Consider the following 27787-nt stretch of genomic DNA (forward strand, 5'->3'; position numbering starts at 1 on the left):
GCCCAAAAAACATAGCCGCCTATGGAGAACAAGGGTGCTCCGGTTCCAGTCTGCCAGCAGTTAAGTACCCGCGTCCTCAGGGGGCAGACCAGGGGGGTTTGTAGAGCACTGGGGGACACACAAGTAGGCACACAAAAAACACCCTCAGCGGCACGGGGGCGGCCGGGTGCAGTGTGCAAAGCAGGTGTCGGGTTTTAGATAGGATTTAATGGAGGGACCCGGGGGTCACTCTAGCGGTGCAGGTAGGCACAGGGGGGGCTTCTCGGGACAGCCACCACCTGGGCTAGGCAGAGGGTCGCCTGGGGGTCACTCCTGCACTGAGGTTCTGTTCCTTCAGGTCCTGGGGGCTGCGGGTGCACTGCTTGTTCCAGGCGTCGGGTCCCTTGTTACAGGCAGTCACGGTCAGGGGGATCCTGTGGATTCTCTCTGCAGGCATCGCTGTGGGGGCTCAGGGGGGTCGTCTCGGGCTACTCACGGGGTCGCAGTCGCCGGGGCGTCCTCCCTGTGGTGTTTGTTCTCTGGATCTCAAACTGGGGGCGTCGGGTGCAGAGTGGGAAGTCTCACGCTTCCGGCGGGAAACGTGAAGTCTTTAAAGTTGTAGAAAAGTTGCATGTTTTTTGCATATTGTTGAGCAGAGCCGCTGCTCATGGGAGTTTCTTGGTCCTGGGGGTTAGGGCAGTCCTCTGAGGCTTCAGAGGTCGCTGGTCCCTGCTGGATGCGTTGCTGGTTGCAGGTTTTCAACTCTGGAGACAGGCCGGTAGGGCTTGAGCCAAAGCAGTTGTCGTCGTCCGTCGTCTCTGCAGGCTTGTAGGTCAGCAGTCCTTCTTCTTTGGTTCAGGTTGCAGGAATCTGATTTCCTGGGTTCTGGGGTGCCCCTAAATACTAGAGTTAGGGGCGTGTTTAGGACTGGGAGGGCAGTAGCCAATGGCTACTGTCCTGGAGGGTGGCTACACCCTCTTTGTGCCTCCTCCCTGTGGGGACGGGGGCACATCCCTAATCCTATTGGGTGGAATCCTCCAAAACTAAGATGGAGGATTTCTAAAGGCAGGGGTCACCTCAGCTCAGGACACCTTAGGGGCTGTCCTGACTGGTGGGTGACTCCTCCTTGTTTTTCTCATTATCTCCTCCAGCCTTGCTGCCAAAAGTGGGGGCAGTGGCCGGAGGGGCGGGCATTTCCACTAGTTGGGATGCCCTGGGGCGCTGTACCAAAAGGGGTGAGCCTTACAGTTCCTGCAGGGGGAGGTGAGAAGCACCTCCACCCAGTACAGGCTTTGTTCCTAGCCACAGAGTGAACAAAGGCACTCTCCCCATGTGGCCAGCAACTTGTCTGGTGCGTGGCAGGCTGGCAGGAACTGGTCAGCCTACACTAGAAGTCAGATTGGTATTCAGGGGGCATCTCTATGATGCCCTCTGGGTGCATGTTACAATAAATTGCACACTGGCATCAGTGTGCATTTATTGTGCTGAGAAGTTTGATACCAAACTTCCCAGATTTTAGTGTAGCCATTATGGAACTGTGGAGTTCGTGTTTGACAAACTCCCAGACCATATACTCGTTATGGCTACCCTGCACTTACAATGTCTAAGGTTTTGCTTAGACACTGTAGGGGGATAGTGCTGATGCACATATGCTGTCACCTGTGGTATAGTGCACCCTGCCTTGGGGCTGTGGGGCCTGCTAGAGGGTTGACTTACCTATGTCACAGGCAGTGTGAGGTTGGCATGGCACTCTGAGGGGAGCGCCATGTCGACTTTGTCTTTTTCTCCCCACCAGCACACAGAAGCTGTGAGGCAGTGTGCATGAGCTGAGTGAGGGGTCCCCAGGGTGGCATAAGACATGCTGCAGCCCTTAGAGACCTTCCCTGGCATCAGGGCCCTTGGTACCTTGGTATCAGGGGTACCAGTTACAAGGGACTTATCGGAGTGCCAGGGCTGTGCCAATTGTGAAAGCAACCACTTAGTGACACCTAAGCTAGTCAAATGATTTTCAGCACCTAGTGTTATTTACTATCTTGGGGTCAGAGGGTGCCATATTCACATCTAGAAGCCTTCAAGTGTTATCTTTGAGGTGACTGTTTTCAAGATGCTTCAGCGAGCAAATAACAAGGAAGTGTTGGAATTTCATGTACTGAATACGTCAGATGATATGAGTCATACTCAATGGCACCCCTACATTATTTTGCAATCAGTTTCTGAAGGCCACTTATATTCATTACTTGTTCACACGAGTTCTCATTTAGATGATTAAGATAACTGCTGTCTGGACCAGCTATGTTCTCCCTCTTGTTGGCTATACAAAATGTTGTGTCTTGTAATGGGACCTTTAAACTGTTATACATCTTTGGTCAGTACACACAACATACCCATTCTATGATGAAATAAGTCAAACCCAGAAGACTTAATAAACTTACATGCTTATGGAACCTTATAGAAGTAAAAAATTGGTAATGTATTTACTTGTGGTCCGCCATAATGGTGTGCTTGTAGCTGTAATTGACTTTAAAATGTTGACCTGCTTTTAGCATTTTGGAAAGTAGAGGAGTAACTTAGAGAACCGGTCGCCTTCGCCAGAAGAGGATTATCTACCTTAGGAGAATTAGTCATAGGTATTGGTGCAGGTAATATATTTGATTGTCCTACTTCTTTCATTTAAGGCTGGTTACTGTTAAAGTTGATGTTTCATATGCAAGTCAACAAAGGCATATTTTTTTTTGTGATAGACAGTATCTAGGAGGCTAGCCTGGTTTGTAGTGGGTACCTTGGGTACTTACTCCTTACACTAGGTCCAGTTGACCCTTATTAGTGAAATGTAGTAGTGTTCTAGCAGCTTAGGCTGATAGAGATAGCTATGGCAGAGCAGTTTGGCTGAACTAGGAGACATGCAATGCTCCTGCAATACCACTTATAGTTAAACAGCACTTATACACAAATAAAGACATTCTCAGTGTTACCAAAAATAAAGGTAGTTTATTTGGGTGACACAAGGCCAAAAATATCTTAGAGGCAATACTCCTTCTGGAGGTAAGTATTATACACAATATTTACACTAGACACCAAAATAAGGTAAGTAATTAGACATAGGATAGTGTAAACAATAGGAAATGCTATAGAATGCAATGGGAGAAAAAAGGTCTAGGGCCAACACAAACCATATACTAAAAGTGGAATGCAAATCACGAATTCCCCTGCTAGACAAGTGTAGTGTGTGCAGAATCGCTGGGAGAGTAAGAATACAGCAAGGGTAAGTAAAATACCCCACCCCAAAGCCCAGAAAAGCGGGAGAAAGTACTGCAAGTTTCCTTAGGACACACTACAAGTCGTGATTAGAGTTATTTAAGAATCAAGCAAGACGGCAAACGACAAATGGTGAATTCCTGGACCTGAAGACCTGTAAAGGAAGGAGACCAAGTTCAGAAGTCGAAAGAAGTTCCAGGCAGGACAGGAGCCCCTGCCAACCCAGAAGAGGGTGCAAAAGAAGAGTCCCCGGTTGGACGATGACTGCAGAAATGCACCCTAGGAAGATGTCAGCGGGTTCTTGCGTGATGCACTGGATGTCCCACGGAGAGAAGTTGGATGCAGGCGAGTTTTGGCGCTGGATTCCTCCAACAAGCCTTGGTTCCGGCCAAGTCACGTTTTGTGTCAAGTTGGCACTATCTGGACCCAGGAGGGACCTGGGGGTCTGAACTCTGTGTGAGGAGGAAGAGGGGGCTCTCAGCATTTCAGAGAGCCCTAAGAGCACCATATAGCACCCACGGGAGTCCCAGGACACAGGGACAAAGGAGGTGCAAAATGCGGTTGGTGCAGCACTACAAAGGAGGGTCCAACGCCGCCAGAGAACAACTCAGCGAGTTGAGCGTTGCAGGATAGAGTGCTGGGGACCTGGGCCAGGCTGTGCATGAAGGAATTTTGCAAATAGTGCACAGAGACCTCAGTAGGTGAAGACGACGTGGTGCACAGGCGTACTGTCGTTCTCGGGGAAGGCAAAGTCTTACCTCCTCCAAATTGGGGCAGCAGGACCTCAGGACAGTCTGTGTTGATGGGGTCCACCCTCTGTTTCCAAGAAGCACACTTGTCACCAGGAGAGGAGTCCAAGAGAACCGTTTTTCGACTTAGAGGGTGCTTGCTTGAGCAGGGGAGTGACTCCGTCATTCCACAGGAGATTTCTTCGGTCCTTCTGGTGCAGGGTGAAGACAGGGAGGCCTCAGAGCGTGCCCGCAGTGGAAACTGTTGCAGTTGCTGGCTGGAGCTGAAGTTGCAGAGAAAAAATAGCCATTCTGGATACTTTGCTGCTGTTACAGCGGTTCCTGGAACAGTCTGCGGTTGATCCGAGGTCAGTGGATGAAGTAGTAGTTGCAGAGGATTCCTGCTGGAAACTTACAAGTAGAGTCTGAAGGGAAACCCACAGCAGAGACCCTAAATAGCCCTGAGAGGGGGATTGGCTACCTTATCAGGTATGGATCGATCAAGAGGGGTCTCTGACGTCACCTGCTGGCACTGGCCACTCTGAGGCCTCCAGAGTGTACCCACACCTTGGAAAACAAGATGGCTGAAGCCTGGGACACACTTGAGGAGCTCTGGGCACCACCCCTGGGGTGGTGATGGACAGGGGAGTGGTCACTCCCCTTTCCTTTGTCCAGTTTCGCGCAAGAGCAGGGACTGGGGGTCCCTGAACCAGTGCAGACTGGCTTATGCAAGGAGGGCACCATCTGTGCCCTTCAAAGCATTTCCAGAGGCTGGGGGGAGGCTACCCTGCCCAGCCTTTAACACCTATTTCCAAAGGTAGAGGGTGTAACACCCTGCTCCCGAAGGAAATGCTTTGTTCTGTCTTCCTGGGATTGAGCTGCTCAGACCCCGAGGGGCAGAACCCTGTCTGTGAGGTGGAAGCAGCTGTAGCTGCATTGCAAGCCTTAGAGAGCTGGTGTGGCAGTACTGGGGGTCCATGGTGGAGCCCCCAGGATGCATGGAATTGGCTCCCCAATACAGATTTGGAATGCGGGACAATTCCATGATCTTAGACATCTTACATGGCCATATTCAGAGTTACCATTGTGAAGCTACATATATGTAGCGCCCACGTGTAACGGTGTCCCCGCACTCACAAAGTCCCAGGAATTGGCCCTGAACTATGTGGGGGCACCTTTGCTAGTGTAAAGGTGCCCTCACACTTAATAACTTTGCACCCAGCCTTCAGTAAATGAAAGTTAGACATATAGGTGACTTATAAGTTACCTAAGTGCAGTGAAAATGGCTGTGAAATAATGTGTGCACTATTTCACGCAGACAGCAGTGGCAGTCCTGTGAAAGGGTTTGTCTGAGCTCCTTATGAGTGGCAAAACAAATGATGCAGCCCATAAGGATCTCCAAGAAGCCCAATGCCCTGGGTACCTAGGTACCATATACCAGGGACTTATAAGGTGGGGTCCAGTGTGCCAATTGAAATTGGTAAATGAAGTCACAAGCCTATAGTGACAAATTTAAAAGCAGAGAGAGCATAAGCACTGAGGTTCTGGTTAGGAGAGCCTCAGTGACACAGTTAAGCACTATACACACACACATACATACTAGGTCATAAACTATGAGCACTGGGGCTCTGGCTAGCAGGATCCCATTGATTCAAGCAAAACACACTGACATATAGGTTTTTATCTATGAGCACTGGGGTCCTGGCTAGCAGGATCGCAGTGACACAGGAAAAACACACTGACACGCACTCACAAACAGGCCAAAAGTGGGGGTAACCATGCTAGAAAGAGGTTACTTTCTCACAGTTGGTAACAAACGTGTGGTGCTTGGGGACATAGGTGCACCTTTGGTCCTCTTCTCCAAGGCCCAGGGGAGACAAATGCAGGGGTGTCCTTTGGGTTTTTGTGTCCGGGAGCACTTGCAGTTGAGGAGTCCTGTAGTCTGAGGCTGCAGGCGTCGTTGTGGAGACTAGGAGGGGTGAAATCACAGTGGACTCGAGCTCAGGAGAGCTGGGGGACGTCATTGACAGTAGGGACCCACTTCAGATTGGGCTGCAGTGGTTGCTTTAGGTGTCGGGTTTCTCTCACTAAAGATGCTGTGGAAAAAGGGGACTGCGTGCAGAGGCTGCAGATTACTTTTGAGAGTCCAGGATGGCTGAAACCACAATGGACTCGGACTCTGCGGAGCAGGGAACCTTGTTGGCACTGGAAGTCCTCTACCACTTGGGTTGGTTACAGTTGGTGTGGTGGTGCCATTAGGTGTGGGGCCTTTGCAGTTTCAGAGGCTGCAGAGTCCTTTCTTTAGAGGTTGTTCGGGAGCTGGTCCACTGCTCACAGCAGCCTTGAGTCTTTTTGGAAGGCAGGCAATCCTCCTGGGTTTCTGGAGGCTCAGCTGCTGGACGAGCCGTCTTTTGGTGCGGAGTCTGTCGAGGGTTGCAGACAGCCCAGCAGGGTTGGTACCAGATCAGCTGCTTCTTTTTCTCCTCTTGTGCGACTCTTCGGAGTCCTTGGGCTTCTTAGGTCATCAGGATTTGCATTCTTGGGTTCAGGGGTCCCATCTAAATACTCAATTTAGGGGTTTTACAGGGAGTGGCAGGTGGCAGCCAATGGGGTGCCCACCTTTAGGGTGACTACACCGTCTCTATGACCACTTCCGTTGGGAAGTGGCATAACCCTGACCCTAGAGGTCTAATTCCATCCAAAACAAGATGGAGGAATGTAAAAAGTGGTGTCCACTTCAGCTCGTCCACCTTAGGGGTGGGAGTGGCATGATGTGGGCACACCTTCTAATTTAATTAATTTTCCAATCTGTCCTGCTGCCAGAAAATGAGCTAAGGACAGGGTGGTTGGTCATCTCTGCCATCTGGAGAGACCTGGGTTGCATTACATAGGCAGCTAGGCCTTCGAAGCTTCCCACCCTGGAATGTCCATCCTTCCTGGAGGAGGTGTCAATACCTCCCACCCAGTGCAAGCATTTGCCTCTGGCCTCTGAGAGCATTGGCTCTCACCTTAGGTGGTCAGAAAAGTGGCTATGGTGGCTAAACTGGTCAGGTCAGTTAACACACTAGCAGTTGGTAGGTGCTCAGGGGGCACCTCTAAGGTGCCGTCTGGCTGCATGTATTGGTAAATCCAACACTTGCATTATTGTGGGTCCACCAATACGAGATACCAAACATCACTGTCTTCAGTGAAGCCATCATGTAGCCGGGGAACTTGTAGTGACCAGTGTCCAGCACATGTACTTAAAATGGTTTCCCTGGTCACTTACTATGTCTGAGAATTGACAAAGACATACCATGGCCATATCTGCCTGTGCAGGTAGGCCCTCACATGTAATATAATGCACCCTGCCTTAGGGCTGTAAGGCCTGCTACAGGGGTAACTTACATATATTACATGCAGTGTTAGGAGGCATGGCACACAGGCTGTGTGCCATGCCATGTTTTCACTTAGTGGCAGCCTGTCATGTGCTTGGTGAGGGGTCTCTTAGGGTGGCACAATTTGGGCTGCAGCCCTAAGGAACCCTCTTTAGTACACCAGGCCCTAAGTACCAGGTGTACCATTTACTAGGGACTTACAGAGGGTGCTAAGGGTTTTGCCAATTGGGGAAACAACTATGCAGTTTTGAGAAAGGTATCTGGCACTGGGGACCTGGTTAGCGGGAACCCAGTACACTTTCAGTCGAAATCGCATCAGATACCAGGAAAAAAGTGGGGGTAACCATGCCAAAAAGGGTGTTTTCTTATAGATTTGTAAACAGATGTTTCAGTATCTTTTGCCCCACCTGAGTTTCTTTGTTCATTTAAATGTCTATGCAGTAGTGTTTTCTGAACGTGTGTGGATGACCACATGGCTGCCATACATATATCCTGTAACAGCGTGTTTGGTAGAAAGGCAATGGTTGCCCCTTTCTTCCTTGTTGAGTGTGCCCCTTTTTCTCCTGCAATTCAGTGGCATATTTCAGAGATCCATCTGGCCACTGTACTTTTAGTTACCGGATTCACATACTGTTGCCTGCAAAGGAGAAACAGTTGTTTCATCTTTCTGCATGACTTCTTTCTCTCCATGTAGTATATTATTGCATGTCTGGCGTCCAGTGCGTGTAAAGCTCTTTGTGCTTGATTTAATGGGTTCTGGAAAAAAATTGGTATTTTAATACTTGTGTGAAATTGCAAGGCTAGTTTTGGTAAAAGAAATTGTGGACCTGTCCGCAAGACAATTCTGTCCTCCTGAATTTTCAAAACTGGTTCCTGGGCAGTAAGTGCTTGTTCTTTGCTCACCTTACAGAGTGTTATTATGGCCACCAGAAAGGCTATTTTTAGAGTGAGCATTTTTTGTGAGGCCTTGTGCAAGAGCTCAAAGAGTGCCTTCATAAACTGCAATAAAACAAGATTGAGGTTCCATGCAGGTGCTGGCTCCTTCCTTAGTGGAGCAATCCTTTTTGTTCTCTCTAGGAATAGTTTTATTACTGGAGCTGTGAAGAAACAAATCCCTATGCTGCCCCTTGTGTAAGCCACCACTGCTGCTAAATGTACCTTCAAAGAGGCATATGCTAATTTACAGTCTATCAGGTGTGTTAAGTATTTAAGCACTGTTGACTCATTTGTTTTTTTAAATTAATAACCCATTTTTAAGGCACCATAAGGAGTACTGTTCCATTTAAAAAAAAAAAAAAAAAAACACTTTCTTGTTGTTTGTTTTCTTGCCTCTCTAGGACAGGTATCTTTTCTGGCAGCTTTAGGTGTCCAAATTCGAAGTCTTCAACAGCCAGCCTGCCAAGCTCAAAGTTTCCGGTTCTGGGTGAAGTACCCTTCCTTTCTACATAGACAGCAGGTCTTGTTGTATTGGTAGCTTTTGAATGTTCCCCTCTCATCGGTATCAGTTCTGAGAACCATGTCCGACTTGCCCACTGGGGAAGGGGGCGGGGGGGGGGGGGGGGGGGGGGGGGGAGAATTAAGATCAGAGTCATTTTGATTCCCTTGTGCAACAGTGAGATCATGGGAAAAGTGTAAGAAAATGTCTGGGACCAGTTTATTGACATAGCATTTCCCAGGGACTGGTAGTGAGGTTTGTGTAAGCAAGATGCCTGTTTGCTGAGCTTGCCCGCTTCTGTATTCTCCTTCCCCAGGAGGAGTATCACTGTTAACCTTATCTTCATTTTTATGGGCCTTTTCCAGATTTCTTGGGCTAGCCTTGATAATGCAAGGCAATGTGTCCCCCTCTGTTGATGTGAAACATTGCTGCTGTGTTATCTGTCTGGATCAATATTGATTTCCCTCATAACTGCTTTTGAAAGGCTTTTAAGGCTAGGAATATTGTTCTCAGTTCTTGGATGCTGATGTGTTGTATCGTATCTCGTTCTCTTCAAACTTCTCAGACTTTGAGCGAGTTTATGTGAGCTCCCCAAAACGTATGTGAGGCATCTGTCGTAATTGTTACTGTTAGAGTTGGCTGCTGAAATTTCATGCGTTGAGTCATATGAGACCTATTCCACTGCGCTATTTCCTCCTGTACTCTTTGCATGACAGCCACTAGAACTTTCCAACTTCCTATTGCTCGTGACCATTTGTTCTGTAACCATTCCTGAGTTGGTCTCATGTGTACTCTTGCATATGGGATATGCATGATGCCATTTTCCGTATTAGTTTCCCCACCATCCTCACTGTCAGAGCTTGCCCCTTCTTTTAAAGCGGAGTCTATGTAATCAATGATTGTGCTCTCTTTTCATTGGGAAACTCTTACCCTTAATGGAGTTTTTTCATGCTCCCCAAAACATCTTTTCTTATTCTGGTTGTGGGGATGACTTCTCTATGTTTATTGAGAATCCAAATGAAAATAGAGTCCTTATTACCTGTTATATGTCTTTTGTGCACTTGTTCTAAGAATTTGCTCTTACTAACTTGTCATCTAGGAATGGGTGCCTTGCCTTCTGAGGTTTGCTGCTGCTGATGCTAGACAATTGGTGAACACGCTTGAGGACGATTTTATCCCAAACGTCAGTACTATAAATTGGCAGTGAATCTTGTTTATCACAACCCGAAGATATTTTCTGTGTTGAGCATTCATTGGGAGGTGCAGGTAGGCGTCTTAAGTCTACTGTCACCATATAATCTCCCTCCTCTAGTTGAGGGATTACCTCTTGCAATGTAGTCACTTAGAATCTTTCTGTCTTTAAGAACTTGTTTATAAACCTGTGATCCAGAACTGGTCATAGGGATCCTTCTACTTTGGGAATTAGGAAATAAGTAGAGTAGTTTTCCTTGTTGTTTTCTTGTCGTGGAACTTTCTCTGTAGCCTTTTTCCCCAGTAATTCCTCAATCTCCTTGAGGAGACATGCAGTTTCTTCTTGGGAGTGGACCACCTTCTTTGGTTCCTTAGCTGGTGGCAATGTTTGAAATTCAATGCAATATCCAAAATGAATTAAGTTCAGTATTGATTTATCTGATATTATTTCCCTCCACTGGTGAAGAAAATCTTTTATTCTGGTTCCTACAGGTGTTGTGTGCTGGAGATCTTGTTTCTTGTCGCCGCCTCTCAATGGTGGTATCTGTGAGTCTTCCACAACTTTTTCAGGAGAGTCTGTGTCCACATCTTGCCATTGATCTACATACTCAGCCTCCGATCCCTGGTATGCCTTATTCATCTGTTCCTTCTCTTCCTTGATGAAAAGGTCTTCTTCCTCCTTGTGGGGCTCTAGAGCAAGGGAAGGTTTGACTTCCTCAACCTCTTTCTCGATGGACTTTTTCAGTGTCAAAGGCTTTTGAAGTATGCCAAACCCCTTCAGACTTTTGTAAAAATCCCTTCTTTTCTGGATTTGGGTGGCCATCTAGGATTCAAGGTACCTTTTTTTTCATTCTATATCTGCCGTCTTTTCTTCGGCGTTTAGACTCAGTGTCTTCCTTTTCGGCATTGAAGAGTCCTTCGAAGACATAGTGGTCGTCGAGCTTCAGTGTTCTGCTTGTGGCCTGTCTGCTTTCTATGCCAAAGTGTATTTTTCCTCAACCGTCTTTCAACAACTTGGATTTTTTGCGTCCTCTAGCAGAGTCTCCTTCGAGGGATCCAAGGAGATCTTTGCTTCGGGGCGTGCCTGCGGTAGGCAAAAGTTTCAACGCCAAGGCTCCCTTAGCCACCCTTGAGTCAGATTTTCTGGACTCAGGCAGTTTTTTTGAGGCCAATGACTTGCTAATCTCTGGTCTCTACTTGGTCACCAGACGTTCGACAATCTTTAATTCTAAGTCCTAAACTTCCCCTCAGCTCCCTCAACAACATTCTCCTCCTCTTTGCTTAAGAGACCGAGGTCCGTAAGGGATGGTTTTGCCTATTGGCCCTGCATGCTGTGATGGGCTTGCCTCTGTCTCTCTCTCACCCTCAGTGTGTTCGACATGAAGACCAAGCATGCTCTGCAGTCCTCCCTCCGGTTTGGTGATCAACAGGAAGGCAAAGATTGCAGACTGGGTGCTTGTATTTTTGTGAGAACTTGTGGTGGCAGTTCTCGCAGAAATGGAAAGACCCTTAAAAAATTCAACTTTCGCTCCAAAAAGTCCTTTAGTAATTCTATGTCGGTGATGGCAAACTGGTGAACTTTTCAATTATTTTTTTATATTCTTCCCAAAACTTCTTCCTTATATTTGAGATCCTTCAGCAGGCTTCCAGACCCAATGGCAGAAAACAAGAACCTGAAGATGGCGGACAAAGGCAGGAGCTTCCGGGAAGCACAGGAAGCACCAAATGGGCAGATCCATTGACACCCAACAACAAAACAAAGAAAGGACTGAGGAAGATGAAAAAGTTGGAGAATTCCGGACCAAACCACTAGATGGCAGGAAAATGCACAGCATGTGGATCCAAGGAGTTGCGCCGGCTGACGTGGACTGCCGGGCCACTGTGAGCTTCAGGGACCGCTCCCTCAAAGCTTTCGGAGTCTTGGCCCGGCACTCGGAACACGACTTCGAGTCATGGTCTCAGTCTAAGCAATAGACACGTACCAGGTGGGGGGTCCATCACTAACATGGCGCAGTGACAGGCACAACACGGCTTGAACCTCATCTTTCTAGAAGCCATCCTGTACAGACACAAAAAAAGTCTTGACAAAAAGGTAGAAAAAGGCCTGTCAAAAAAGACGGAGGGTAGCTACGGATCTGCGATTTAACCAGCACGGAAGGGAAAGAACTGATGTAAGCGCACCTGGGTGGTGCCTTTATAGGTGACCGTGACTTCACCGATGGCTAAAATGACGATGCCACGCAAATCCCAACGACACCACCCGATGGCGAGCGCAAGGGTATTGCTCTGCAAAAGTTCTGGATTACAAGCTGATGGCAGGAAATTTTATGGTAAGGAATCTGCAGCTAGAAATCTCTATCAGATTGTCCATGCAGTAATTCTTGGCAAATGTGTGCAGCGATGCCCACAGGGCTGCCTCACAGATGCCTAGGACTAGGACAACTGGAGCTAGCACAGCGGTCACAGCTTTGGCTGTAGTGATGTGGGCCTGCATGCCCTCAGGGGGTTGGTTCTTCGCCACTGAGTAGCAGATTTTTTTATAAAGAGGACAATACACCTAGAGATGGTCTTTTTGCATATTGCATTTCCTATCTTCGCACCACATAGCCACTAAAGAGTTGATAGCAACCTGGAATTCTCCATTACGATCAATGTAAAGTGATAACAGGAAGACTGTTTTGATTTTAAGCAGTCTCAGAGGGTAGCTGTACATCGGCTCAAAGGATGAACACATTAAAAAAGTAAAAACTAAGTGAGAACTAAATTAAGATCCCATTGGGGTGATGAAAGGTGTAGGCATAAACATGTCGTACAAACCTTTCAGGAAATGAGTCACCATGGGTGAGTTGATCTAGCAATTGCAAGAATGCCCAGATGGCCGAAAGATACCCATTAACTATGCCTAAAGCACAGTCTTGCTGGAGAAGACGTAAGGCAAACAAAAGGAGTTCAGACAAGGGTGCAGACAGAGGATCAATGGACTTGGCAGTACAGCAAGCTACAACCTTGTTCCATCAGCAAGTGTACAACGTTTTCGTTAAAGGGACTCCTGGCTGCCAGAATGACATTGCACACTTCTGGATGGAGGGCAAAGATTCAACTGTCACCGCTCAATCTTCATTCATGTAGATATAGTGTGTGCAGATTTGGGTGCAGGACCCAGCCCTGTTGCTACAAATGGAAATTCTCTAGATGGGGCAGCCTAATTGGAGGACAGATGTTTATACTTGGGAGCTCGGGATACCAGACTTTCTGTGCCTAATCAGGAATCACCAAGATGACTTGGGCCCAGTCCTTCCGGATCTTCTTGAGACAAAATGCATCTCTGTGGGAGAACCACCTTGAAAGTTCTAGTGCGCAGAACTGCTGACATTGAGCATACTCGATTGTGGCAAATAAATCTAACCAAGGTTCTCCTCAATCTCTGAAGAGACCTAGCATCAGTTCCAGATGGAGAAACCATTCGTGATCAGTGAGGAATCAGTGGCTAAGTTTGTCTACTCTAGGGGTAAAGAACAAGTTACTTACCTTTGGTAACACATTATTTGGTACAGACTATCCAGCTGCACATTCCTTACCTTTGAATTGCCTGGCGTCAGCTTCAAATGTGGAATCTTTTTGCTGAGCAATACCCTGCGTGCACCGTCGGGTGGCGTCGTTCAGATCCACATGCGTCATCCAGCTCTGCGTGTCTTCGTCAGCATCGTTAGAGCCATCTGTGACATCACGGTCACCAATAAAAAGGTACCACCCCGGCACGCCTACATCAGTTCTCTTAACCACAAAACTTCCATGCCAGAAGCACAGAGTCATGGAAAGAGCCAAAAATGTTGTCTGTGCAAAACTACGGCCCTTAAAGGGATAAACACTAAATCAGACATATCCGCAGAGTGGGGGGAATGGGTGGGTGTAAGGAATCTGCAGCTAGATAGAGTCTCTACCAGATAATGCATTACCATAGGTAAGTAAATTGTTCTTCTGATAGAGACTTCTAGCTGCAGATTCCTAATCCTTTGAATAGATACCCAAGCCATAACCTCCTGGCGGTGGGCTGCGGATACTACCCCTTATACTAGGAAGTCCTGTAGGACTGAAAGGGCAAAGTGCCTGTCTCTTCGTACCTGACTGTCCGGGCAGTAATGTTTTGCAAACGAGTGCAAAAATACGCATGTTGACGCCTAACAAATCTCCAGGACTGGTACGTCTCAACCTAGCACAGTGGTTGGATCTTTGCTCCTGACAGAATGAGCTCGCAAGCCCTCAGGAGGCTGCTTCTTGGCCAATGCATAGAAGATCTTGATGCAGAGAACGACCCAGGGCTAAATAGTTTACTTCTGCACTGACTGATCCTTCTTTGCTCCAGCGTACCCCACAAAGAGTTGGTCATCAACTAGGAACCCTTTTGTGTGGATAAGGAAGAACGACCATGCTCTTTTTGGGTCCAGTCAGTGGAGTCGCTCTTCTTCCTTAGAGGGACGCAGTGGAGCAAAGAAGGTGGGCAGGGTGATGTTCTGACCCAGATGAAATGGGGTCACTACCTTGGGGAGGAAAGAGGCACGAGTTCGGAGTACCAACTTTTCTGGATACATAGTGAGATACGGTGGCTTTGACGACAGGGCTTCCATCTCACTCACCCTCCTGGCAGATGTTAATGCCACTAAGAAGGCGGTCTTGATGGTGAACAGCCGGAGGGGACAGTTGTGCAAAGGCTGGAAGGAAGCACACATCAGAAATGTGAGAACCAGATTTAAGTCCTACTGGGGTATAACAAAGGGTGTAGGTGGAAACATATGTACAAGCCCTTTGAGGAATCTATGTACAGTGGGGATTTAAACAGAAAAGGCTGATCAGGCAGCCGGAGGAGAAGCAGAAAGAGGATCAATAGACCTTTCTGTACAATAATATACAAAGCGTTTCCAACGGCAGATGTATACCATTTTAGTGGAGGGACGCCTGTCTGCTAAAATAACTTTACCGACTTTGGAAGGAAGATCAGAAGCCATCAACTGCTGCCATCCAATCTCCACGCATGATGGCACATAGTTGACAGTTTGGGGTGGAGAACCCTCCCCTGCTGCTGCGACAGAAGATCCTCTCGAAGGAGCAAGTCTGATAAGAGGATTGCTGCTCATTTCGAGAAGCTAGGGATACCAGACTCTCCGTGCCCAATCCCGGAGCCACTAGGATGACTTGTGCCTGGTCGTTCTTCATCTTCTTGAGAACTCTGGGCAGGAGTGGTATGGGCAGAAAAGTGCACAAGAGGCTCAAACTCCACTCGCAACAAAAAGCGTAGCTGAGTGATTGCTGCCTTGGAAAGTCCAACGCCTAATACTGCTGAATTTGCGCGTTCTCCGCGGAGGTCAACAGATCTAACCAAGGCTCACTCCACTGCTGAAATAGTCCTTGCGCCACCTCTGGGTGGAGGTACCATATGTGATCCGCTAGGCACTGACCACTGAGTTTGTCTGTGCCCTGGCATTCAGAGAACACGCCACGAGTTGAACCACCAGGGTTATGCCCTGATGTTCCAACCATGTCCAGAGACGCAGAGCCTCTTGACAAAGGGTCCACGACCCCACACCATCCTGCTTGTTGCAGTACCACAATGCGGTGGTGCTGTCCATGAACACCTTCTCTATCTACCCTTTCATAACAGGAAGAAATGCTTTCAATGCCAGTTGGAGTGCCCGGAGTTCCAACAAGCTGATATGGATTCAGCATTCTGCCGGAGACCAGAGGTCCCCGATCTCCACCTCTCCCAGATGGCCACCCCGTCCCAGAAGTTGCGCATCTGTCACTACTGTGAGATCTGGTTGGGGAAGGGAGAGGAGTCTGCCTTTGACACAATCGCAGATGACTAACCACCACTGCATGTCTTCTGCAGTTCCCTCTGAGATTGGAACCGTGCCAGTTCCCTGATGCTGCGCCCACTGGAACTTCAGGTCCCACTGCAGAGCCCTCATATGTCATCCCGCATGGCTGACTAACAGGATGCAGGAAGCCACGAGTCCCAACAGCCTCAGAGTCTGTCTCACCGAAACCCAGGATAGAGCCCGAAACATCGGAATCATAACCTGAATATCCTGGACTCGCAGCTCGGGAGGATAAACCCGATTCTGCACTGTATCCAGAACAGCTCCGATGAAAGGGATCTTCTGAGAGGGAGTCAGGAGTGACTTCGGCACGTTTATAGTGAACCCTAGCGAATGCAGGAGGTCCGCCATAGTCTGAAGGTGGTTAACAAGAGCCTGGGGCAAAGGAGCCTTCAACAGCCAGTCGTTGAGGTAGGGGAAGACTGAAATCCCTAACCTTCGCAGATGAGCTGCTACCACCGCTGTCACTTTGGTGAACACCTGAGGGGCACCGGTGAGACCAAAAGGGAGCACGGTAAACTGAAAGTGCTCATGGCCCACTTTGAACCGCAAGTAACACCTGTGGGTGGGCAGGATGGGGATGTGAAAATACGCATCCTGCAAGTCCAACGCTACCGTCCAGTCTCCATGGTCTAGGGCAGACAAAACCTGAGCCAGAGTGAGTATCTTGAATTTCTCCTTTCTGAAGGAGAGATTGACCTCTCTTAAATCCAAGATAAGGCGAAGACCCTTGTTCTTCTTTGGAATCAAAAAGTAGCGGGAATAACAACCACTGCCTACTTCTGAAATTGGGACCCTTTCTATGGCTCCCTTGGCCAAGACAGCTTTAACTTCCTCGCGGAGCAAGATTAAATGATCTTCCATCAGCCGTTATTTCAATGGAGGGATAGAGGGAGGGAAAATCCAGAAGGGGAGGGAATAGCCCTTCTCTATGGCCTGCAAGACCCATTTGTCCGATGTCATGGACAGCCAGTGAGGGAGACGAAATTGAATCTTCCCTTCAACTGGACGAACATGCTCTTGCAGAACCATACTAGGAGGGCTTGGGCGTTGCGGAAGACGGGGGTTGGGTAGTGGCCGACCTCTAGCTAGACCCTCTGGGTCTGAAGGTACCATGCCCTTGTCCTCACACTGGATGCTGTGAAGCTGGAGGATGGTGGCTGACGTGTGGTTGGTATGGTACCTCGGCCCCTCCAAAGACTCGAAAGGGGCGCTTGGCAGACTGCTGGTGAGCAGGCACAGAGAGGCCCAAGGATCTGGCCGTGGCTCGAGAGTCCTTGAACCGCTCAAGCGCTGAGTCTGCCTTCTCTCCAAAAGGGCATGAGCCATCAAAGGGCATGTCCATCAAATTTGCCTGGACATGCAGTGGTACGCAGCCAGGTATGGCGACAAAGGGCCACTTTTGAAGAAATTACTCTGCCCAGCGAGTCGGTCGTGTCCAAGCCACACCAAATGGCAAACTTGGCTGCATCTCTCCCATCCTGGACAGCCTGCATGAGAGTGTCCGGTATGTCCTCCGGGACCTGTGCCACCGTATCCCATAAAGTATGGGAAAAACGGCCCAATAGGCATGAGGTGTTTACGGACCTCAATGTCAGGCTGAAGGAAGAAAACATCTTCGTCTTAAGTTGGTCCTGTCTCTTGGATTCCCTATCCGGGGGGAGCAGAAGGGAAGGCACCACAGGATGTGGAGGCTTGGACCGCCAAGCTCTCTGGGGTGGGGTTTTGGGTGAGGAAACAAGGGTCGGTAGGAGCTGAACGATGGCAGCAGCCAATTGTCCTATTCATAGGATCCCCTTGATGGGTTTGGATCACGTCCCCAGCATCTTCCTTGAACAGATGAAAAAATTATTCGACAAAAGGTCGAAAAAAGGCTTGCCAAAAAGTAGCTGGATCCTGGACCTGCGGTTAACCGGTGTGGAAGGAAAAGAACTGACATATGCGTACCGGGGTGGTGCCTTTATAGGTGACAGTGACGTCACAGACGGCTAGAACGACGCAGACAAAGTCATGCGGGCCGGATGACGGACACAGATTTGAACACCACCACCCCACAGCGCGCACAGGGGATTGCTCAGCATAAAATTCCGGTTTCGAAACCGACGCCAGTGAATTAAAAGGTAAGGAATCTGCAGCTAGAAGTCTCTATCAGATAGAGCCCACCAGATGTCGAATCACCAGAAAAAAGTCCTGATATTCCAGCCATATCCAGAGACGCAGGACCTCTTGAAACAGGGTCCACCCTGCCCTGCGTCTTGCAATACCACATGGCGGTGGTGTTGTTTGACCACCTGAACCAGCCTTCCCTTGATGGAAGGAAGAAAGGCCTTCCATGCCAGACAAATTGCTCTCAGTTTCTGTTGGAACTGCATCGGAGACTAGAGTCCTCTGGTCTCCAACTATGTGAGATGGCCGCCCCAACCCAGAATTGACCCATCTGTCACCACTGTGAGCTCTGGGCAAGGAAGAGGGGCCTGCCACTGACCAAATCGTGGTTCGTCAGCCACCACTGCAGATCATTTGCAGTTCCCTCCAATATCCGGACCAGGTCGGAGAGATTCCCCTGATGCTGTGCCCACTGGGACACCAGATCCAACTGCAGAGCCTACATTTGCCAAGACATATGTTTTACTAGCAGAATGCAGTAAACCCCAAAACCCAGTCAGTCTCACAGAAATATGCTGAAACATCAGAATCATAGCCCATCTATCCTGAACTCATTGTTCTGAAGGATAGGCATGAAACTGCACTGCATCCAGAACAGCTCAGATGAAAGGGAGAGCCTGAGAGGGAGTGAGGTGTGACTTCGGCATGTTTATAGTGAACTTCAGGGAATGGAGGACGTCAGCCCAAGTCTGAACGTGGGAGATGACTGCTGGGGGTGAGCATGCCTTCAACAGATAGTCACTGAGGTAGGGAAAGACTGGAACCCTTAATCTCCATAGATGTGTTGCAACCACCTTATGGCTCTCTTTGAACCTCAGGTATCGCCTGTGGGCAGGCAGGACGAAGATATAGAAGTAGGCATTCAGCAATTCCAATGCTACCATCCAGTCTCCAGGGTTGAGGGTAAACAAAATCTGAGCCAGAATGAGCATCTTGATTTTTTTCTTTTTCAGGAGGGAGTAAGTCTAGTATAGCATGGATGCCATTGTCAATTTTAGGCACCAGAAAAGTACCAGGAAAAGGAAACAACCTACTTCTGGTGCCGGCACCCTGTTGGTGGCTCCTTTGGCCAGAAGAGCCAGCACGTCCTGTTGCAAGAGCGAAAGGTGGTCCTCCATCACCTGATTGGGGGACTGTGGCATGGACTGTTGGAAAGGTAGGACACAATGCAGCTGGACAATCTAAAACACTCATTTGTCTCATGTTATTTCCCTCCACTGGGACAGGTGGCGCAGAATTCTGCCACTAAATGGGTGCCCATGATGGTGTGAGGGCATATGAAAGGGGGTCTGAGGCTGTGCAGGTTAGAGTATTGGGAAGACTCTGGCATTGGTTCCCACAAAGCTTTTGCGAGCAACACCACAGCCACGAAAGGACTGAGGTGCCTTGCCATGGCCATAGAAGGAGTGGAAGGTGAAATGCGGCTGTCGCAGGGCAGTGGTGAGCCAATTACCTAGCGATGGCCCTACTATCCGTGAAACGTTCAAGCGCTGAATCGCCATGTTGCCAAAAAGATAAGTGTCCTCAAAGGGCATGTCCATAAATGATGCCTGGATATCCCCCAAAATGCCAAAAGTTCTCAACCAGGAATTAAGCTGAAGCGCCACCGTGGAAGCTACGGCTCTGCCCAGCAAGTCAGTTCTATCAAATATGTATCTGAATTTGTGAACTTTGCTGCAACTTTCATATCAGCAACAGTTGGAAGACTATGGCCTGGGCCTCTTCCAAGACCACAGGCCGCAATTGTGTGACCGTATTCAATACAGTATGGGAATAGAGGCCTGTAGGAAAATGGCTCCCTGTTGCAGTTACCCCCCACTTTTTGCCTGATATTGGTGCTGACTTGACTGAGAGGTGTGCTGGGACCCTGCTAACCAGGCCCCAGCACCAGTGTTCTTTCACTAAAATGTACCTTTGTTTCCACAATTGGCACACCCCTGGCACACAAATAAGTCCCTTGTAAAAGGTACCAGTGGTACCAAGGGCCCTGTGACCAGGGAAGGTCTCTAAGGGCTGCAGCATGTGTTGTGCCACCCTTAGGGACCCCTCACCTAACACATGCACACTGCCATTGCAGATTGTGTGTGTTGGTGGGGAGAAAAAGGCAAAGTCGACATGGCATCCCCCTCAGGATTCCATGCACACAAAATACTGCCTGTGGCATAGGTAAGTCACCCCTCTAGCAGGCCTTACAACCCTAAGGCAGGGTGCACTATACCAGAGGTGAGGGCATGGCTGCATGAGCAATATGCCCCTACAGTGTCTAAGTCCATTCTTAGACATTATAAGTACAGTGTGGCCACATTAAGTATATGGTCTGGGAGTTTGTCAAAAACAAACTCCACAGCTCCATAATGGCTACACTGAATACTGGGAAGTTTAGTATCAAACGTCTCAGAATAATAAACCCACACTGATGCCAGTGTTGCATTTATTTAAAAAATGCACACAGAGGGCATCTTAGAGATGCCCCCTGTATTTTACCCAATCCGTCAGTGCAGGACTGACTGGTCTGTGCCAGCCTGCTGCTGAGAGACGAGTTTATGATCCCCTAGGGTGAGGGCCTTTGTGCCCTCTCAGGCCAGAAACAAAGCCTGCTCTGAGTGGAGGTGCTTCACACCTCCCCCTGCAGGAACTGTAACCCCTAGCAGTGAGCCTCAAAGGCTCATGCTGCGTGTTACAATGCCCCAGGGCACTCCAGCTAGTGGAGATGACCGCCCCCTGGACACAGCCCCCACTTTTGGCGGCAAGTCCAGGGGAGATAATGAGAAAAACAAGGAGGAGTCACCCACCAGTCAGGACAGCCCCTAAGGTGTCCGGAGCTGAGGTGACCCCTGCCTTTAGAAATCCTCTATCTTGATTTTGGAGGATTCCCCCAATAGGATTAGGGATGCGCCCCCACTCCCCTCAGGGAGGAGGCACAAGGAGGGTGTAGCCACCCTCAAGGACAGTAGCCATTGGCTACTGCCCCCCAGACCTAAACACAACCCTAAATTGAGTATTTAGGGGCTCCCCAGAACCTAGGAAACTAGATTCCTGCAACCTAGAGAAACAAGAAGGACTGCTGACCTACAAGCCTGCAGAGAATGAGAAAGACGACAACTGCTTTGGCCCCAGCCCTACCGGCCTGTCTCCACCTTCAAAAAACTGCATCCAGCAACACATCTGACAGGGACCAGTGACCTCTGAAGCCTCAGAGGACTGCCCTGGACTAAAGGACCAAGAAACTCCAGTGAACAGCGGCCCTGTTCAAAACCACCTACTTCTTTGCAACAAAGAAGCGACTTCCAAAGACTGCATGTTTCCCGCCGGAAGCGTGAGGCTTCACACTCTGCACCCGACGCCCCCAGCTCGAGATTCAGAGAACCAACACCTCAGGGAGGACTCCCCAGCGACTGCGAGCCCGTGAGTAACCAGAGACGACCCCCCTGAGTCACCACAGCGACGCCTGCAGAGAGAATCCAGAGGCTCCCCCTGACCGCGACTTTCCTGTAACAAGGGACCCGACACCTGGAACCAACACTGCACCCGCAGCCCCAAGGACCTGAAGGAACCGAACCTCAGCACAGGAGTGACCCCCAGGCGACTCTCTACCTTGCCCAGATGGTGGCTGTCCCGAGAAGCCCCCCCCGGTCCCTCCATTGTTTTCTACTTGAAACCCAACGGCTGCTTTGCACACTGCACACCGGCCACCCCTGTGCCGCTGAGGGTGTGTGTTCTGTGTGCCTACTTGAGTCTCTCCCAGTGCTCTATAAAACCCCTCTGGTCTGCCCCCGAGGGCGCAGGTACTTACCTGCTGGCGACTGGAACTGGAGCACCCCTGTTCTCCATAGGTGCCTCTGTGTTTTGGGCACCTCTTTGACCTCTGCACCTGACCAGCCCTGAGCTGCTGGTGTGGTAACTTTGTGGTTGCCTTGAACCCCCAACGGTGGGCTGCCTATGCCCAGAACTGAGAGTTGTAAGTGTTTTACTTACCTCTTAATCTAACCTTTACTTACCTCCCCCAGGAACTGTTGATTTTTGCACTGTGTCCACTTTGAAAATAGCTTATTGCCATTTTTACAAAGACTGTATATGATATTGCTTTTATTCAAAGTTCCCAAAGTATCTAAGTTAAGTACCTTACATTTAAAGTGTTTACTGTAAATCTTGAACCTGTGGTTCTTAAAATAAACTAAGAAAATATATATTTCTATATAAAAATCTATTGGCCTGGAGTAAGTCTTAGAGTTTGTATTCCTCATTTATTGCCTGTGTGTGTACAACAAATGCTTAACTCTACCCTCTGATAAGCCTACTGGCTTGACCACACTACCACAAATAGAATATCTTACCTCTTAGAGGAACCCTTGGACTCTGTGCACACTATTTCGTACTTTGAAATAGTATATACAGAGCTGACATCCTAAAAGGCCCAAAATGCACACAGTGTTCACTGAACGCAGTGCAAGGCTGGTGAAAAAGAAAATCCTCTTTCCAAAGGGATTCAGCATCCTGGATTACCTATGTGGTGGTTTGGTAGAGAACATGACGGGATCAAGTTTGGAGGTAGAACCCTGACCCACCAGGCTCTCAGGGGTAGGATGCAGGGTAAGGAAGGCTGGATGCCCTGGAGTGGGGCAATGGTGGAGGGTGATGTGATGGTCCTATGCATAGGAGCACATGTGCCGAGCTTGGCCCACGCCCCAAGCAGGACATCAGTGACGGTTTCACTGAAGGGGAGTGTGGGATCGGAGGAGGACAACCCAGGATGAAACATCTTTGTCTTGACCTGTACTGTGGGCAGCATCAGGTCCAGAACCTCAATTTTCTTATGGATCACCACTGCGAAGAAGCCCCTGTAGCAAAGTGCCCTTTTTGGGAAAGTTACCTTCACATTTTTTGCCTGGTATTGATGCTAATTTGACTGAGTGTGTATTGGGTTCCAGCTAACCAGGCCCAAGCACCAGTTTTCTTCCCCTAAACTGTACCAATGTTTCCACAATTGGCACACCCCTGGCACACAGCAAAGTCCCTTGTAAACGGTGCCAGAGGTAGCAAGGGCTCCGTGACCAGGTTGGGTCCCTAAGGGCTGCAGCATGCATTGTGCCACCTTAAGGGAACCCTCACCAAACTTAAGCACACTGTCACTGCAGACTGTGTGTATTGGTGGGGAGAAAAAAGTAAAATCGACATGGCATCCCTATCAGAGTGCCCACAAACCAAAGCCTATGACATAGGTAAGTCACCCCTCTAGCAGGCCAGGGTGCACGATACCACAGGTCATGGCATAGCTGCAAGAGCAATATGCCTCTACAGTTTCTAAGTCAATTCTTAGACATTGTAAGTGCAGTGTGGCCATTCTGAGTGCATGGGCTATGAGTTTGTCATTATGAACTCCACAGCTCCATGATGGCTTCATTAAAGACTGGGAAGTTTAGTATCAAACTTCTCAGCACAATAAACCCACACCGATGCCAGTGTTGGATTTATTGTCCAATTCACAAAGAGGGCATTGGAAATGCCCCCTGTATTTTATCCAACCCTTTAGTGAAATGTTGACCAGTCTGTGCCAATCTGTCACTAACAGACAAGTTTCTTACCCCATGGGATGAGAGCCTTTGTGCTCTCTGGCATCAGAAACAAAGTCTGCTCTGGGTGGAGGTGCTTCACACTTCCCCGCTGCAGGAACTGTAAGATTTGGCTGTGAGCCTCAAAGGCTCAGGCCTCCTGTTACAGTGCCCCAGGGCACTCCAGCTAGTAGAGACTGCCTGCCCAGAAGAGGACCAAGAACTCCCGAAGACAGTGTCCTTCTCCAAAAGAAACCTCCAAAAAGGCCCCAGAACCAAACTGGATCCGCGAGCCCTGCCCACTCTGAACCCAACACCCACGGCCCGAGTCCAGGTGGCCTATCGGTCCAGAGAAGGTCCTCAGGAGATTCCGACCTCAAGTCCATTCTGAGCCAACACAAAAATGCCTACAGCCTAAATCCAGAGGACCCCCTGATCGCGACCCGATCCGATGAAGATTCTGATACCCATGGAGACCCCTGCGACCGAAGCCTTGGAGAATCCGACCAACAGTCTAGCAACGTCCAGTGGGCACCTCTCCTGCCTGTGCAACCTTTGTTTTCCCGAAACCGACCCGCTGGACCTGGCCGGCAGCATCATTTGTGAACCCTGGGGTCCCCCCATTGAAAAGCATTGGGCATCCAGCTCTTTGTTTGCACCCTAAACCCAGCTGCCCCTGTGCCGCGGAGGGTGTTGTTTGGTGTGAACCTATGGCCCTCCCTGTGCTGACCTAGAGCCCCAGGCCGCAATCCTGGAACCGCGGGTACTTACCTGCAATCTGCTTTCTACCGAGCACTCCCAGTCCTCATAGGACTCCATTGAAAACCCAACACCAACTTTGGCCTTAGCACCTAAACGGCCCCCTGTTGCTGGTGGGGCACTTTTGGGGTCAACCTAAACTTTGAGCTGTGGACATCCTAGCTTCCGAAGACTGGAATCGTAAGTCGCGTACTCACCTGTTAACTTCGCTAACACTAACTCCCTCCCCCACCCCTTAGGACGCTATTGACTCCTATGCTAAACTGCACTGCCAACTTTTGAAATTGAAATGTTTTGCTTAGTTGTAAACTGCTTTTTTTGCAAAAAAACAAACAAAGTACATTTGATACATATGCTTGATACAACTTTACCCACCTGCAACAAAGAACTTCTGGTTCTAGTAATAAAGTAACAAAATATATTTTTGCTATATAAAAAGAAATGGCCAGGAGTTAGTCATGGAGTGTGTGCTCATTTATTGTGTGTGAACAACAAATGATTTGCACTACCCTCTGATAACTAACTGCTCGGCCACACTACCACAAAAGAGAGAATTAGTATTCTTTACTTTAGCCTCTGTTAAGCCTCTGGGAAATCCCTGGACTCTGTACACACCACACCTCACTTTGGTATTGTATATATAGATCCAGCTTCCTACAGCCACTTCCTCCATAGTCCCCGTGGAAGAAGAGAGGAGGCCAGTGTCTGGTGAGGTATCCACACTACTGGCATCAGCCAGGTCCTCATATTAGTTGCCGTTGGCCATGGACCCTCCTAGAGTGTAGGAATAACCACAGGGATCCTCAGATCTCCTCCATTCGTGTTCCTCAGAGGGCCCTTCAGGAAAATAGTGTTCCCCCTCTAATATAGGCCATGTGGGCCTGGCAGACGGTGGAACAGAGTCTGGAATCACAATGGGTTTGGCCGCACCGATGGGAGTCAGTGGTGCCAAGAACGACGCCAGTGAAATGGTCCTCGGAAGAGCTGATTCCGGCCGATCCATCAACTGATCTGAGGGCCTGACTGGCATCAAGGGTGAACCCACCTGCAGAAATCCAGTCAAAGGCCAATGGAGTCCAACCATCCAAAGATGAGGGTCATGGCATCATAAAAGTCTTGAAGGTGGGTGGGGTTCCTTCTCTGGCTCTGGGAAACTCAGGGAATTGCGAAGCGGACCCAGGGTCAGGCACAGGCTCATCAGGAATGACCTGGGAGCGGGGCCTGGCATTGTGGTGATGTTCACGCACCTCGTCCGATAAATAGAACTGGTGCACAGAAGTCGAGTAACTTTTTGATGTTTTGGACTTCTTATGGGACTTCCTCGTTTAAGTCCAACACTATGTGAAGATGACAGGCGCAAGCAGCTCTGACAGCGGTCTTGGGAACTCCCTCATGTACAGGACCTTAAGCGATGTGGAGTCACGTGGTGAGTGGCCAGAAGCTTCATGGTCCACTCGACGATGACCTTCGGATTCATGCCAGTTCTACGAAATCAGGAAGGTCTTAGAGGCATGGTGCCGCTCCACAGACGGAAGGTGAAAAAATGGTTAAAAAACCTCTCAATGACGATCCACATTGATGGTGTGGAAAAGAAGAAACAGAAGTCAGTGCGCTGCAGTGGTGCCTATAAAGGCACCACACACGCAACATCTGGGGCAGACGCCACCACCTAACAGCGGCCAGGGGACTGCTAAAAAATCTCCAGATCCAGACTGACGCCTGGGGAATATTCTAAGGTAAGGAATCTGAAGCTTTTAGTCTCTATCAGATACCTGTGTAGAAAACGTTTGTTTACCAAGTTTGGTACAAAAGCTTAGTTGAAACCTAGATGAGTGTCACCTCATAGGACTTGGGTGGTAAGACTGCTTTCTGCAACTGGTATAAGGAAAGGCACTATGCAGTTCTGAGGTAAATGTATGGTACCTACTCCAAGAAGTATAAAACGGGCCTAGAACAGGCCCAAACAGATAACTGGAATGTCCCATTACAACGAATTGCATATTTGTTTTGTGGACAGTGTTCTCCTACTCAGTACATTAGCTGAAGAAAATAGTTAACTCATTTGTTTCTCTTTTGTCTACTACAAGTTTATGGATAAGAATGTTGGTATAGCTATCAAAATCCAGTTCTAGATCCATATATCATTACCCAATGTGATGTGCCTAGGGGACACCTACCAAGAGTTTTATTCAAGTCAGAGGGCCACTGAATAATGGAGTGTTAACTCAATGATCACATTTATTTCATCCATAAACTTGGTGACAAACAAGTACATAGGTATGACGAAGAACCAAGAAATGTGCTGTTAATTTAGGAACGCATAGTCAATATGACACTTTGTAGAGTTTAGTTTCACGTTTTAAATGTTGCAAGTGGTAAACATGGTATGGACTGCATTCTTCAATAATCTGTGCTCAAACATTGCAAAAAGTGCACGTTATAGCAAACACATATGACTAACACCACAAAGGAATATTTGTACAGCTAGCAGTGAAGTCTACTAAGCCTCATGCCAAAGCCTGATAAATCATACATATGAAAATGAATGATTCCTTATGGATGTTTCACATTAGTGTTTCATGTTTTTTCAATGTTCTCAAGTTTTTGCATTAAAAGAAAGAAAGAAATAAAAATCAACAGCGAAGCCACTTTTCCCCCCTCAACTATTAAGTATAAGACCCAGGCACAAGCGGCAGTGAGGGACATATTAACAAACACAGAGAGCCACACAAATATGAATAAAATGTATCTGAAATTTAAGGAAACTCCAAATATGGGTTAGTGAGAAGCCAAAGTGAAGAGCAAATACAAGAAGCAATACTGATATGGAACTTTACATTCCCAAAAAGGACAATGTTACCTTTGAAATGCAGGCAGGACAAAACCAGTCACCTTCCGGTATAGTAGTGATCTTGGGTTTGTGGCAATAGGTATGGCAGCCTTTATCACAACCATCACAAAGCAGTAGTAATTCCTCATTATCCCCTTTACGACATATTTGGCAGTACTGAAATTAAAAATCAAATGAGAACGTCAAATTACGTTTTTAAAGAAAAAGTTGCTCACCTTTTAAGTAGGAGGCTGGCTCAGTATATGGTGTACACCTTTAGGTGAGGTACCCTGTTTTGAATCCAGTCAACCCTTAGTGATTGTGCAGGGAAGTACCCTCTTTCTTGGCATGGTTACCCCCGTTTTCTGCCTGTTGTCAGTGTGTTTGACTGTGTTCACTGGGGTCCTGCTAACCAGGACCCCAGTGATTATGGTCTCTCCCTTCTAACCTGAACCATTTTCACCCAACATTTGCCATACTGGTGAACCCATGAAAGTACCTAGTATATGGTCCCCACGGCATTGGGGTACCAGGGGATCCCCATGGGCTGCTGCATGTATTATGCCACCCATGGGGAGCCCATGCACAGTGTTCTGCAGGCTGACCATTTCAGCCTGCGTGAAAGGATGCATGCACCCCTTTTCA

At 48.5% G+C, this 27787-nt stretch overlaps 1 protein-coding gene across 13 annotated transcripts in view; it reads right to left on the minus strand.

The window, feature by feature from the left end:
- BAZ2B (bromodomain adjacent to zinc finger domain 2B) overlaps nt 1–27787 on the minus strand; it is a 1256112-nt gene that overhangs the window by 84061 nt on the left and 1144264 nt on the right. For all 13 annotated transcript variants that reach the window (XM_069224189.1, XM_069224194.1, XM_069224193.1 and 10 more), the window contains one exon: nt 27173–27319. In XM_069224189.1, coding sequence (XP_069080290.1) covers nt 27173–27319 — 147 coding nt within the window. The remainder of the gene's footprint in view (nt 1–27172; nt 27320–27787) is intronic.

The sequence above is a fragment of the Pleurodeles waltl genome, chromosome 3_1 (genome assembly GCF_031143425.1).
Source record: "Pleurodeles waltl isolate 20211129_DDA chromosome 3_1, aPleWal1.hap1.20221129, whole genome shotgun sequence".
NCBI classification, from domain to species: Eukaryota; Metazoa; Chordata; class Amphibia; order Caudata; family Salamandridae; genus Pleurodeles; species Pleurodeles waltl.